The sequence below is a fragment of the Triturus cristatus genome, chromosome 4_1 (assembly GCF_964204655.1).
Source record: "Triturus cristatus chromosome 4_1, aTriCri1.1, whole genome shotgun sequence".
In the NCBI taxonomy this organism is placed as follows: domain Eukaryota; kingdom Metazoa; phylum Chordata; class Amphibia; order Caudata; family Salamandridae; genus Triturus; species Triturus cristatus.
The window spans coordinates 523,568,360-523,583,694 of record NC_140585.1 but is presented as its reverse complement, the minus strand read 5'-3'; the positions used below and the strand labels follow the sequence as shown (position 1 = coordinate 523,583,694).

The 15,335-nt window shown below is 47.6% G+C and overlaps 1 protein-coding gene across 4 annotated transcripts in view; it reads left to right on the top strand.

Annotated features, from left to right (window-relative positions):
- The window catches only part of ITPR2 (inositol 1,4,5-trisphosphate receptor type 2), a 1,506,646-nt gene that overhangs the window by 1,103,074 nt on the left and 388,237 nt on the right, over positions 1-15,335 (top strand). For all 4 annotated transcript variants that reach the window (XM_085652787.1, XM_085652785.1, XM_085652786.1 and 1 more), the window contains exon 40: positions 6,673-6,856. In XM_085652787.1, coding sequence (XP_085508913.1) covers positions 6,673-6,856 — 184 coding nt within the window. The remainder of the gene's footprint in view (positions 1-6,672; positions 6,857-15,335) is intronic.

Genomic DNA, 15,335 nt, shown 5'->3' with positions numbered 1-15,335 from the left:
GCTAAAGAACGGTGATGGATTAAACCCAGATCAGTTGACTGGGGGTGAGTGTTTGCAATGTTCAACACTCCGTCCATCATTTCCTTTGGTTTTTGCTTTGTTCGCCATAAGTTGGCAGGGTATGCTCAGACGTGAGTCCCTTGCTCACTTTGCCACTGGATTCAAGCAAGTCTGGCTGAAGACGGCTGAAATGCCAGAAACCGGTCCTAGGAAGCTTGTTTCCGGTCCAGGGAAGACATGGCTTGGCAGTTCGGGCTGGACTGTTCCCATGAGGCACAGGGTCAGACTGATTTGCATATGGCCATGTCTGAACTGGGGTGGCAGAGTGGGCTAAAGAACGGTGATGGATTAAACCCAGATCAGTTGACTGGGGGTGAGTACTTGCAATGTTCAACACTCCGTCCATCATTTCCTTTGGTTTTGGCTTTGATAAAACCCATGACATCATTGTGCTCAAAAACATTTCCCCGGGTGCATTTTGGGGAGTGCCTTTCTTCAGGGGGCAGTTACTGTCCAATTACAAGCCAGCATTTCTGGTAGTCTGGTAGAATCGTCCAGTGCCCAGCTTCCTCCTAGGTAGGTGGTCTGAGGAGTGCAGAGAAGGGTACTACAGCACTGATGTGTTGTAGGTCACAGCAAGCAGAGCTCGCCTCTGACCCTGTGTATCTCACCCAACCATGTCCCATGAGACAACTGCACCCTCAGACGTCTCACTGCTTCTACGTCACATAGGGCCTTCAGATGTAGTAGAAATACTACCCTAGCAGGCTCGGAGGCTTCAGTTACTTGACCTCATCCCCACTTGCGCACAACACCCGACGATTCCCCCCTAGACTTTATTCAACCACTCACCCTGTACCCTCTCAGAGCTCCCAAACAGGTAAGCGCACTGAAGTTCCATACAGCGCTCTACAAAGACCAGGTGACATGACAGAAGTACCCAGGCTTTAAGTGGGATGATAAAAATGGGGAAGGTCTCTCAAAGGGATGTGGCCAATGTAATTAGGGTGTGGCTTATAACACATAAGCAAGATTGGTTCACTGTATAATGTACATAAAGAAAAAATATTTATATTAATTTCTAATATAGCAACACGTGATCTAAATATATAGTCTTGTTATTTTATTGTTTGTACCTTTATCGAAACGCGTCGACAAGAGGACACAGTTATTTTGTTTTAAAAATGATGTTTTAATATTATGATATGTTTTGAGCTGTTGCAAAATTCTTCTGATTACTGGCAATAATTACCAAAAGAATTGTTGTAAAAAGATACTATCATTAATGTCTGTTTTTATAAAAATGTATATTATGATGAGTAATGTAAAGTGTTTTTAAACGGATACAATACTGTTGAAATTTCGATAAAGGTACAAACAATAAAATAACAAGAATATATATTTAGAATACGTGTTGCTATATTAGAAATTTATATAAATATGTTTTCTTTGGTTCACTGTGTAATGTACACAATCTCACTATAGGAGTATTCAACAACACAAAAGGGAAGTCTTTATGATAACAATACCCGGTCCCTTTTGGTATAGCCTGGGAAACTCTCTTCTTTTTTTAATTATAACACATAAGCTAAATAATCTATGCTTACCATAGTGTCCTGCCCGAAACATTTGCTGCTTCTGTCATTGTATTCAGATAATAATACAATATGTATCATTACACCTACAACAAGCAAGGACTATTAGCTTTGCCAGTTATTGTTAGCTGCATAAGATACATAAGCATCAACTTTGGCTTTGTTGTACATAACATGGAAAATGCTTCAGTTCTGGAATGATGAGACTGTGAAAGAACTATAACGGGTCTCTTCAGAGGCAGTGAAGGGTGGTATTACTGCAGCAGTAAAAACATTTTTTTTTTCATTTTGAGACATAATGAAGAGCTCGATAGAGACCCGTCCCAGCACCTGTGCGAAGTAAGCAGAGAAATGTCCAACTTTTTAAAATAGTGTCTCTATTTAAAAAACAGGACATTTCTCTGTTTAACCTGGGCATTGCACAAAAAACGGGACATTTGTGTAATTTGTAGCAGTGTCAGGAGACCGGGACACTGCTCCGAAAACTGGGACCATCTGAGGAAAACTGGGATGTCTGGTCACCCTACTTAGGGGTTAACAATGGCAAGGTACATGTCGACCTTTGCTACCCACACACACTCCCTATAGGACCATAGCATCCAGATAGGGCCAACATTGTTTTTAGTTAGGTTAGCAAGTCCCATGAATAAAATTTAGGCAATAGGTCCTTCCTAAAACTATTTTAACGCACTGTTCTGCACTTTACTACACTATGCACTTCATTGCACACACACCCCACACACCATACAGCTTCATCAAAAATATCTCTGCCAAAGAGCCTCTTTGTGGGTGCCCGTTCGGGCATTGCAGCGCCGGCCTGAGGAGGAGCAGGCCCAAATGATGAAACATGACACTTTTCGGGGTGTGTTAGGGCACTTCCTCCAAAAGGAGGGTGTTCCACAGACCTGAACACTCTCACTTCATCTTAGGAACTGCACACCATCTTTGTTAGAAATAACAAATAAATACATACCATTTTATTTACAGCTCTATTTAGTGTTAAGGCAGACTCTTTAACCCCTTATTTCCGCCTCAGCGCTGGGGGGTGCGGGGGGGCAGCGCGGTGGCGCGGTGCTCATGACGGAGCCACTCCGTCATGAGCCACGGTTGGGCTGTGCTCATGACGGAGTGGTTCCGTCATGACTCCGCCCACAGCACTAATCGCCCGCACAGGCGGGGAATTAGCGCCGCGTGGGCGGCGCGGCCGCCAACGGCCGCAGCATGACGGAACCACTCCGTCATGAGCACACGGCAACCGTGGCTCATGACGGCGTGGTTCCGTCATGAGCACGGAAGGAGTTAAACAACAACAAATGGTCTATATTTTCCGTTTGGAAATGTGGCATTCCTTCTCGTGAGATGCCTTTTAATAAATGCATTCTCCCACTGTGGTAGTAAACATAAAATACAAATGCAACAGATAAGCAGAGTGGGGGCTCAGGGGGTATGGCATTAACAACGTGGTGTAAACCACACGCGCCATTTCAACACAAGCGTTACCACTCTTCCCTTTACCACGCATATGCCTTTACCACGCATATTCCTTTACAACGATTTCCATTGTAAAGGCGGTAAAGGCATATTTGTGGTAAAGGCAGTCGGCGGTCTAGCACTGGAACAAGTGTGCAAAGTGTGTGAGGTATTGAAGACTTCCTGCGGATGACAATTGAAGGAACGGCAGCTTGGTGAGTAGTTTAAGATTTTTAGATTGGGCTGGGGTTTCGGTATTTGACATGGCTGGGGACCGGGCTTTAGGGCTCAGGCTGGGGGTCGGGGTATTTTTCAGATCTGGGGCCTGGTTTTAGGGTTCAGCGTTGGTGTTGTTGTTAGGGCTGCGGGCAGTTTTAGGGTTCAAGGTGGGGGGCTGGGGTGTTTTTAGGTCTGGGGTCAGGGTAGTTCCTAAGGTTGGGGAACGGTTTTAGGGCTCAGGGTAGGGGAGCTGGGTTGTAACCTTTACCACTCATTAACCTTTACCAATCATGCCTTTACAACAAAATTCATTTATAAAGACCTGCGTGGTAAAGAGGCAGTCGTGGTTATGGCCCCCTTAAGTCATGGGAAGTAATGCTATGCGTTCTGTCATGCAACCGCGAAGAACTCGGTGTGGCTGAGATAAGACCTCTAGACACTGCACAGCCGATGCCCCAGCAACTCACGCTGCAGGAGCCCGGTCTGAGACACATGACGGGGGAGGGCTAAAGCCCTTTTAGCCATATGGGCGTTGTGTGCCTGGTTAACATGCCTCTTTAGGGAGGTCTCCTGGTTAATACTTTTAACTACATTTTGAACACTTGAACTTTGTTGGATAGTGGTCCCATGCAACTTGCCACTCTACCATGCCATGCCATGTTAGTGTTATTAAAAATAACCAACCTATCCATCTATGGAACATGTGCTCAGTCCATTGCTGGATGACTGCCGATCACGCCTTCAGCCTCTGTGCAGAGACGGGATCCTGCTTGTCCAACCTGGCAAGGAGCTGTGTACCCTCTACCTCGGTTACAGGGTGAGGAAAGGAGATGGCAGAGCTATATTGTCCATTGTGTTTAGATATGTTCTAGTCGATCAAAAGCACAGGAGATTAAAGGGCTTTGTGCCTAGTGAGTCGTGTCTAGATTAGGCGTTCACTGGCTAGCTGGTAGGTCATTGAGGAAAGGTCTGCCTGGGAAGGAAGAATTAGTGAAGATAAGTTCAAAATTTTCGATTTCCTGTATTGTCCATTTAAAAGTTAGATTTAGGTCTACAATAGGAGATCAGACCCGAATTTCCAGTAGCATAATTATTATTTCTTCTTGTATGAGGATTTGGAAGTTAAATTCAGGTACCGTAGAGGAGAACGTGGTAAGCATTAGGCGGGAGCATGTACTACTTTTCAATAAAAGACACGTTTTCATTCATTTTGATTAGTTTTTATGTAAATAATTAGCAGCGTCTTACCGTGAACCGAACGATCCAATTAAACCTCTATGGTAACTTAAAGCAAAATTAAAATTTGCAGAGTTCTAAATAACCCCTCCGGGTGATTGCATATGTCTAGACTTCTGAAGGCAAAGACCTAATGTTTTGCTAAAAAAAACATTTGCGATTTAAAATCATTTTATTTTAATTACATTTTAATTAGATTCTTTTTGTTTGTTCACCCACTTGTAGTTTAGGACGCATAATAATTTAATTGGTTTCACCTCCGATGGAGGAAACTGTGAAGATTCGCCTTGTTGCTGCTGTTCTTAATGTTTGTGAATGTGAGCATGGCAATGTTGACCAGCTCTTCACAGGTTAGTAGCATGTTAATCTCACCTGAACGTGAGGCAGTAAAAAACTTTTTTATTTTACTGGTAGACTTGAATGTATAAGAGTGAGCTAAGTTTTTTTGAATAGTTTAAAAGTTCAATATTTGAACATAATGGATTTCACATATTTGGCACTACATGTTACTGCCGAAGTTAGGTCTCTTGTTGAAAAAAAGTCTGTCGAATAATTTAAGGTGAGATGATGTTCATTTGAAAGCGCCTTAAGGGGTTTGGTATAAGGCATCCAAGCCAAGGGACTAATTAGTTCCTAGGAGAGTTGTTGTTCTCAATATTCAGTAAAACGAATATTGCAGCAGGAACAAAAACTTGGAAAGGTGCATCTAATGTGAATAGATATCAGCTCATCTCTATAAACAAAGATGTGCACCGGTTTCATCAGGTCGATGCTGGTCCATAGTAAAAGCAGGTGTTGCCGCTTGAAAGAGAAGTGGCAGGCGGTCAGTGATGCCACACCTTCCCTCCAGCTCCCCTGCCTTGTAGGTGGGAACATGCACTCATCCATCCATGAAGCCTTGTGCTCATTGTTTGCGTGAATGGGAAGTCACAATGTGGCAATTTTTTTGTTTCTTGAGCTGGCACTGGACATTCCTGATTTGCTACATACTTCTTTAATACACAAAGTGTCTAATTTCTCACATTTCAGTAAAAAGGGACACAGGGTATTCCTTGTGCCTGCAACCAACTCTTCATAGACAACGTACCAGCCGGTCACGCGTCCAACGGGTGACTGCACACATTCACGTCACCGATACCGAGTCCTGCCGGCGTATTAAAGCTTTAACTCGGTATTTGTGACGTGAATGTATGCAGTCACCTGTTGAACACGTGACCGGCTGGCGCATTGTCCCTGAAGAGTTGGTTGCAGGTAGAAGGAATACTCGCAACCACTCGGTTTGGTGTTAATCTCAAGTGAAGTGAAGATTGGTAACCCCTGTAGCCCTGATGAAGTTGCATAAACTTTTGGCAACGAAACAAGTCAGCTTTATGGAATTGAAAATGGTCTGACCTAACCCATTTTTTAATTGAGGACGCTCACAGCACTGAATAAAGTTATGTCTAGCCAGTGAGTAGTACCTCATTTTAAAAGCTGGGAATTGCTTTTCTTCTCTCACGGGGTCCAGTGGGCTCTTCAGTGACACTAAACACTTAGTTCATTCATATTTGTTTCTTCACTGTCGTTTCCTTCCTTCATTGTTTGAGAAATTCACGATGGAACACACACCTTTTCTTTATGGTGAGAAAGCAACCGATGATAAGTGGGTGTGCTAGTGAGTACCAACCAGCAAGCCCCCCTTGGTGTTACGAGCGTGAGGTGCTTTCTCCCCTTCCTCACATTTTTTTCACGAATCTGTTTGGAGGTTTTTCTCTTTCCTGTGGTTCACTGACATTTGGTTATAAATAGAACATACAGACACTTGGATTAGCGACAGTGAGTCGTATTGTATTGTACCCCTCGAGTGTCTTGAATACAAGGTTTGTTGTTCATTTTGAGTCGGGTCTTTTTTCTGTTGATACACTTGCTGAGTACCAAAGGTTTTACAGAGGCCTTGGATTTGTCTTTTCAAATCACAGCAGAGACCTGATGGAGTGTGGTACTTGCATCAGCATTGGTACGCTGAACATCCCTCTGTTTTGAATTTTTAATCCCCTTACACAGATCACCAGAACTACATTGTGAACTTTAGCCCAGATTCACGAAATTAAGCGTTCTTTGCAATTCATTCAACTTGCTAACTTTCCGTTTTGTTATCCAAATTATTTTTCAGTTTTCTTTTTATAAGCAACTGAATGAGCAGAAGAAGTCGGAAAAGTTCTTCAAAGTCCTCTATGACCGAGTGAAAGCAGCCCAGCAGGAAATAAGAGCCACAGTCACAGTGAACACTATTGACCTTGGGAGTAAGAAGAAGGATGAGGACTGTGACCTGGGCGTGCCCGCGCCTAAAAAGAGAGGTAATTGATGGCAGGATTTTGTTTTTCGACTTATTAGGATAGCGACTCAATGGAAGGATGTATGGGTGTCATTGCTATCAGCTGCTCAAGACCAAGTCTGACACCAGACCCATCTGTATTGATTATAGATTTTTATCTCGATAGCCACCAGAGGACACACATAGATGGACCCTTGACTGGGTACTTCAGTTGGCCCATCCCAATGATAAATGTACATTATGATCGTTTAAAATTGCTCCAAACGCATAATTTGTTGTGAAAAATAGCAATACCAGGATGACACAAATGATTTAAGAAGCTACTTAAAATAAGGTTGTGCTTTAGGAGAAATTCCTCGCCCTCCTCCCAAAGCATGACAAGATATGCCAGAAATGTTATACGCTAACACATTTTTGAGTATCAACTAGTGCCCTGGTTACACAGTGCTTAAATTCTCTGATGGGTTTGGTATTCTGGTGCCCTACGTCTTTGTTGATAATGATCAGCTTTGGACTTGGAGTCTTTCCTGTTTATTTCAGAGACCATCTGTGGGAACCTTGGGCCTGGAATTGCTGCAGGTTTATTTTGGGCCAAGTGAGCCCAGTTAACACGTTCAGCAGTATGGAGAAGTGTGCTCCAAGCAACTACTTTATACATGCCCTCCTCTTTTGTTTTGTGTTTGGGGGCTGACGTGGGGGCCCACGTGGGGGCCATGCAGTGATAATTTGTGCACTGGAAGAGTACCCCCCAACTCTGCTTGATACACCGCAACAAAGAGAAGACTTGAGCGGTGTATTCTATAGTACGCTCTCAGTCAGTTGTTGCCTAGCAGATCAAGGGATGCCTATGAGCTGGCAAGAAAGAAGTTCACTCTTGAAGAGAAACACCGCTAATGATACCTCCTCCCCAGAGGAAAGTTGAGCCCCCACCAAATAACGCAATATATAGAGCAAGTGGTGGAACTTGAAAGAAAGCAAAGGGAGATGGTGCTAAATATTGAAGACACACAATATCACGAGGGTAGCTGTAGTGTAAGAAATGAGGGTGTCCTGAAAGATACAATAGGATGGGAACGCTCTTGTTCAATAAATTATCTATGTCTTGAAAGAGACGTGTTTTGTAAACAATTAATTCCTTGGAAATGTATCCATTCGTGAGATGATAAGAGGGGAAGATGCCATTGAATTCAGTTTTGCCATAATGAACCTCTTTCAACATTAGTATAATATGTAGAATAAGTAAATTAACAATAATTAGACTAAGAGATTGTAATGGGAGAGGATAGTGGTTCCTACTGTTTCTCCTAAATCTTGAGTCTGAGGTTTCCAAATGCCTGGTATTTACCTTGATAATGTTTGATCTAAGGTCTGCCTTCTCTTCTTTGACACTGTGTTCAATGACAAGGGAATTTGTGTCAATGCAATTAAAGTGTTGGATAGTTTGGACATGGGCTTTCTAGAATCGTGTGACAAAATATGTTTTGACCCATTATGGGTAAAGATGAATATTGTGCAAATGGTTTATCGTTAGATGGATTGTGAACCGTGTAGAATTAGGTAGGTAGAGTTCAGCCTGATCTGAGTCTATAAAACATGGACTGGCGGAGGAGAAGGGGTGTGTAGGGTTAGAGGAGCAGTAACAATCTGGAGTGTATTGTTGGTTGAAAGAAGAAGGGAATAAGGCAGGGCCTCCTGAACTTCACAGAAATAAACTCTCCTACCAAAATGTTATGCTTTTAAAAGGGAAATGCACACTGCATCGTGCAGGAAGGCATAGATGAGACCTGCTGTCTGCATTTTAGCCCCACTATGTGATGCTTGTCTCCCGAGGTATTCTGGGAGTGTCACGAGTGGGAAAGTTGTGCTTGCAAGTCCTACTCTTGGGATAATTGCCTATCCAACTCATGCCCATATCTCCATGCATCTATGAATCCCTAGTGAGTCACCCACTTCATGAACCCTTGTACTGTGTTTACAACCAGTGTATTAGCCGATGGCGGATAGGAACGCTCCAGATCCACGTAGAATATGCAGTTGCAGTCCTCACCTCTCATGCCCCCCACCCAATCATGGGAGCATTTGCCAATGGGCTAACATTGTTGTTAAGATATTGAAGAAGGCGAACTGGCACACATTTGAATCATATATGATAACTAGTACGATGCCGGTCCATCTAATCTGCCATGTATGAGGACATATTGGCTCTCCCATCTAGGAGGACCTCCTTGGCAGCAAAGGGCACCATGATCTAATCCAAACAAGTGCCCTTCTTGCATAAGATGAGTGCCCAGTAGTGTATAACTGCCATCTCCAACTTCACTGCAATTTCTTGGTCTCCTATTCTGTGAGACCAAGAGATTGCAGATAGAAGTGTCTCCTGTAGAAGTACTACCTGTGTTTTAAGTATGCATGTATTTTGAATCTTGTACTCACTAAGCGCATTCCTCGAAAATAGTAATATCTGTGAGTGGCATTCACAGGCAGGTCACAAGGGAACACATCCACAAATGTCTTTGCCCCCACTGTTTTATTTCTTCTATGCACATTATTTACTAGGAGTAAGTTGTGTTTATGGATAATTGATCTTACCATTGGTGTCTGTTTAGTCCAAAACCCTGGCTCAGTCATAGGTCATCCTTCATTCTTGGTGCTGTTTTGGGATGTATGCCTTATCTGAGCCAGTTACGGCAGCTCCCATTGACCTGCCTAGTTTGCGCTTCCTTTAGCACGCTGATCGCCTGAGTTACCGCCCGCCTTTCCACCCCCGCTTGCTTCTTCTATTGATCCCCTATGTCTGGATGGTTTTCATCTTCACTTTGAAGATTATTGAAAACTCCAGGTCCCATCATCCTTCTCTGCCATGTTTTGTATTAGACGGTTTATGATTACTTTCAGCTTGGCGAAGAACAGTAGCATGTACCAAATTTCTGCATTTCTCTGCCATTTCTTGATCATCACAAAGCATACAATTTTTTGCTGGACTGATGCATTATAATCTGGAAAAAGCAACAGCGCCCTGTGCAGTCCTTAATTTGTTAATAAATAAGTGCCTGGGCTCTCATCATGAGACCCCTACAGCTTGCACCACACATTGCCCCTGCCTATGATAGTAACAACACAATTCGAAATTAGAATTACCCCCAGACATCAGACTGGATCCAGAACGTTTTTTCATCAGCAGTACCTATGCGCGTCGTAAGGTGGCGTTGGTCGGCTCTGCGTCCGTTGTCGGCGTTATGGTCGCCCAGATGACGTCGCGGCAGCTACTTAGATACCGCCTTCAAGCGCTGACGTCAGTTCTTTCTTTTTCGGCGCCAGCAAGCGCAGATCCGGGAAAAGCGGTACCTGAGTCAATTTTTGACTACCTTTTTCTCGACTTTTGTCGACTTCTTGTTTCGAGGCTCCGACGACGAATAGGTGCACAAGGGATGCCTGGTTTCAAGGCCTGCGGTTCCTGTAACTGACTGATATCCGTGACGGATCCGCACCGCGTGTGCCTCTTTTTGCCTGGAGCATGACCACGACCCCAAGTTGTGCTCCGACTGCCAGTTGATGGTGCCAAAGGCTTTGCGGGAGCGGTCCCGAAAGCTGCTTGAACGCGGGCAGTCGGCTCCGCGCCGTTCGAGGTCCCAGTCCAGTGGGAGGTCGAGGAACCGGTCGCGGACCCACCACCATTCCGGTTTGCAATCCTCAAAGTCTTCGCACTCAGGTAAGTCGAAGAAGCATCATCGCTCTTTGACTTATCCTCGTCGGTCAGCCGATCAGAAGAGGCACGCGTGCGGAGCCTGAAGGGTCAACTTTGATTTTACCTCCCTTTCCGGGACCCAGAGCGACTCCCACCCAGCTTCGTACGTTCTACGAGGCGATGCATGTCATCTTTGGGCAGATCGACCCTGCCGGTGCGCCTTCGGGCCCCGCGGACTCAGTTGGGGGACCTAGGTCTTCGCTGCCTGTGGCTCTGGCGCCACAGGCACCCCTTGGATCCAGGCCTGGATCCGGATCAGCTGGTTACGCCTCCACTGGCCCTGCTTCTCATGGCATCACTACCACGTTCGGCGCCGGCCAGCTCCCCGGCTGAAGTCGACCCCGGACTCCATCCCGACGTGGACACTGAGCCGGACCAGTGTCGTCCGACGCCGGATCCGGCACCGGGTGGGGTTTTCATGCCCCTGTTCACTCTTGGGATCCCTTTTCAACAACAATGGCACCCAGAGGATGAGGAGGAGGACTGGGAGGGGTCAGGTGATAATTTGACTGATAGTTGGACATTGAACAGGACTGGAGAGAGGATTGGGGGGGTGCCAGTGGTTTAGACACCTCCTCTGACCTTGGCATGTTGTCTCCTCCTACCGTGGCTATGGAGGAAGGAGCATCATACGCAGTGGTGTTGCGTAGGGCGGGCGAGGCTCTCAACCTCCCTACAGTGGCGGTCAGGACTCACCTCCTGACTGAGGTGCTTCACCCGGCTGCAAGCTCTTTGGAGCCCCTGCTGCCGTTCAATGAGGCCCTCACAGATGTCCTTTTGGGCACCTGGTCCAGGCCCAACTCGGGGGCTCCCGTGGACAGGATGATTTCCCGACGCCACTGCCTGGCTCCGGGCGATGCCACTTTCCTCTCCCGACATCCCACCCCTGAGTGCTTTGTAGTTCAAGCTTCCACCTCCAAAAGTGCCTTTCCTACTGCTCCACCAGAACAGGAATCGAAGAAGCTGGACCACCGTGGCAAGAAAAACATTTCTTCTACCATCTTAGGAATGTGGTCCCTAAACACCGCATGTCTCTTGGGCTGTTATTCGCACTCAGTGTGGGATACGGTGGCGCAAGTGCTGCCTCAGTGTCCGGAGGAGGCCCGGGCAGAGCTCTCCCAGGCTGTTGCTGCCGGGAGAGATGCAGCAAAGTTTATGATAAGTTGTGGGCGGAAGCAGAGAATCGGCCAGGGACCAGGGTTCAATTCCCGACGCGGCAGGGTCGTGGACCAGGGTCAAAACGGACTCGATAATTCTCGCCTCGGTACCTACACTAACCAGGAACACACTCGGCAACTCTGGGCATTAAGCTTGCCTCATCTCTACAACGGCCCCCTAAAGACGCCGGGGATGCCTGGTTTCACCTTGCAGATACCCAGAAAGGGACCATCTCACAGGGATAGCCAGGACGGGTTCCCCAGCGGTCTACAGCGCCGGGACGCCCCGTTGCTGGGGCAGCTGTGCGCTTTACAAGTCTACAACATTTACATTTACACCGCCGACTCTCTGGGCAGGACCATTTCAACGTCAGTAGTGTTCCGTCGCTATGCCTGTATGAGGCCCACTGGCTTTTCAGGGGATGACCAGAACACCTTGATGGACATGCCATTTGATGGCTGTCGCCTTTTTGGCGACAAAGCAGACAACGCCCTAGAGCGCTTCAAGGACTCACGGGCTACGGCCAAGTCCTTTGGCCTCTCCACCCATCCTGCGCAGTCTGCTTTTTACCCCTTTCGTGGGCTACGAAAGGGGTGTCCCGCTGCGTCCCACCCAGGGCCACAAGCCGCAGCAAGTTACCCAACCCTCGTGCGGCCGGGGGACTTGGAATCAACCGTCGTGGTTCAAAGGGCCAGCGGGCAGGCCAGTCCACCAACCCCCCTCTGCAGCTGCCTCCAAACCCTCCTAGTCCGACCTTTCAGGCCCATCAAACGCCAGTGGGCAGCAGGATTCACCATCACCTCCCCCACTGGCGCACTATCACGTCAGACAGGTGGGTTTTGCAAATAGTCCGAAGGGGCTACTCCCTCCCCTTCGAGACTACCCCTGCCAGCCATGCCACCGCGATACCACCGCATGTCGGAGGATCATCTGGTCCTTCTCCAGCAGGAAGTTAAGACTATCTTTGCCAAGGGAACCATCGAGCACGTTCCTGTCCCAGAAGTAGGTCGTGGTTGTTACTCCCACTACTTTCTGGTTCCCAAGAAGGACAAGGGCCTGCGTCCTATCTTGGACCTCAGGGACATCATTTGTTTCCTCCAGAAGGCGAAGTTCAAGATGTTGACGCGTGCTCAGGTCTTGCCTGCCCTCGACCTGCAAGACTGGATGGTAGCGTTGGTCTTGCAGGATGCGTATTTTCACATCCCCGTCCTGCCGGTCCACCGGCGTTACCTACGGTTCACGGTAGGCCATGAGCACTTTCAGTTTACCGTGCTCCCCTTTGGCCTTTTCAACGCCCCTCGGGTATTCACGAAAGTGATGGCGGTGATCGCAGCTCATCTGCGCAGATCAGGGGTTTCAGTCTTCCACTGTCTCGAAGACTGGCTGTTGAAGGCGGGCTTGCCCCAGGCAGTCATCTCCCACCTCCAGACTGCGGCCAACCTCCTGCATTTGCTGGGGTTCTCCATCAACGTGCTGAAGTCGCTCCCGATTCCCTCTCAGAAGCTCCTCTTCATTGGAGTGGTTCTGGACATGACACGGTTTCAGGTCTATCGTTCCTAACAGCAAGTCCGGGATATTCGGGCTATGATTCCCATCTTTCCTCCTCTATCCCGGGTTTCGGTCAGAATGACCCTGAGGCTGCTGGGCCTCATGGCCTCCTCCTGCATCCTGCTGGTCGATCATGCCAGGTGGCATATGCGGGCTCTGGAGTGGGACCTAAAGTTCCAGTGGGCGCAGCATCAGGGGAATCTGTCTGATTGCATCCAGATCTCGGAGGGCACTGCACAACAACTGCAGTGGTGGCTCACGAACCAGGATTGGGTCAATGACAGATCCCTCTCTCTTCTCCAACCAGACTACACTGTGGTGATGGATGCATCTTTTCTGGGATGGGACGGCCACATGGGAGAGGCCGCGATCAGAGGCTTCTTGTCTCTGGTGGATTCCTACCCTCTGTCTGGGGAAGAATAGTGTAGGTATTCTCAGACAACACCACCACCATGTGGTACTGCAAAAAACAGGGCGGGTTTGGGTCGTGGACCCTATTTCAGGAGGCCCTGATGATGGATCACGAATGGCGTCATCACTCTGAGGTGGTGCAAGGTCTTTTTCAACAGTGGGGAGAACCTTGGTTAGATCTATTCTCCACCGAAGAGAACGCGCAATGTCAGCAATTCTGCGCGTTGGAATTTCGAAGGAGGCACTTGCTCGGTGACGCTTTTCGTAGCGAGTGGAGTTGCGGTCTGTTGTACGCCTTTCCATCTATACCACTTCTGCCCAGAGTTCTGAAGAAGATCAGGCGTGACCGGGCCCAAGTCATTTTTGTGGTCCCTGATTGGGCACGAAGAGTCTGATATCCCAAGCTGCTCAACATGGCCATCGATCCTCTGATCAGACTGCCTCTTCAGGCGGATCTTCTGTCGCAGCAGCAGAGGACGGTCCTCCACCCGAACCTGTCCACTCTCCACCTCCTTGCGTGGAGATTGAGTGGCGGCAGGTGACGTCTTTTGACCTGCCTCCCGAAGTCTGTGACGTAATCTTGGCAGCCAGCTGTCCCTCCACAAAGACGGTATACGCCTGCCGGTGGAACAAATTTGTGGCATGGTGCACAGCAAAGGCTGTGGATCCCCTTTCTGCCCCTCTTTCTGAAGTACTCTTGTTCCTTCTATCTTTAGCCCAGCAGGGCTCTGCTCTGGGCACTATCAAGGGCTATCTTTCAACCATCTCTGCCATCCTTTGGCTGCCTAATCAGACTTCTCTTTTCAAGTCCCCGTTAGTTAACAGTTTCCTAAAAGGCTTAACACATCTTTTTCCTCAAGTCCCCTTTGTTATGCCTCAGTGGGACTTGAATCTCGTCCTAACTTATTTTATGTGCACTCCCTTTGAGCCGCTTCATAACTGTCCTTTACGTCTCTTAACTCCTAAGACTGCTTTCCTGGTAGCCATCACTTCTGCTAGAAGGGGGAGTGAGCTCCAGGCTCTTTCTTCAAAGTCTCCTTTCCTGTCTGTTCATCCGGACAAGGTGGTTCTCCGAACCCGTCCATCCTTCCTTCCTAAGGTGGTCACTGCCTTCCACATCGGGCAGACCAATACTTTGCCCACTTTCTTTCTGCCTCCGCATCCTTCAAAGGAGGACGAAAGGCTCCACCGTCTGGACCCAAAACGCGTGCTCTCCTTTTATCTGGATCGCACAAAGCAGTTCCGGGTGAATGATCAACTTTTTTTTAGTTACGTGGGCGCAAAGAAGGGTCGGGCCGTACACAAACGCACCATTTCTCGATGGGTCGTGTTGTGTATTAAGGCTTGTTACTCTCTGTCTGAAAAGGATCCTCCAGTCGGGCTAGGCGGTCACTCCACCAGGGCAACGGCAGCCACTACTGCCTTGGGAAGAGGAGTGCCTCTAAAAGACATCTGCAGGCAGCCACGTGGGCATCGCTGCACACGTTAGGCAAACACTACTGCCTGGGCAGCCAAGTCCAGAGAAACAGCTTCTTTGGCCGTTCTGTTCTCCAGGATATTCTGGTGTGATCTTGGTTCGCAGACCCACCACCGGGGTTGGTATTGCTGGGGTATCTATTCTGAGGTAAGGAATCTATAA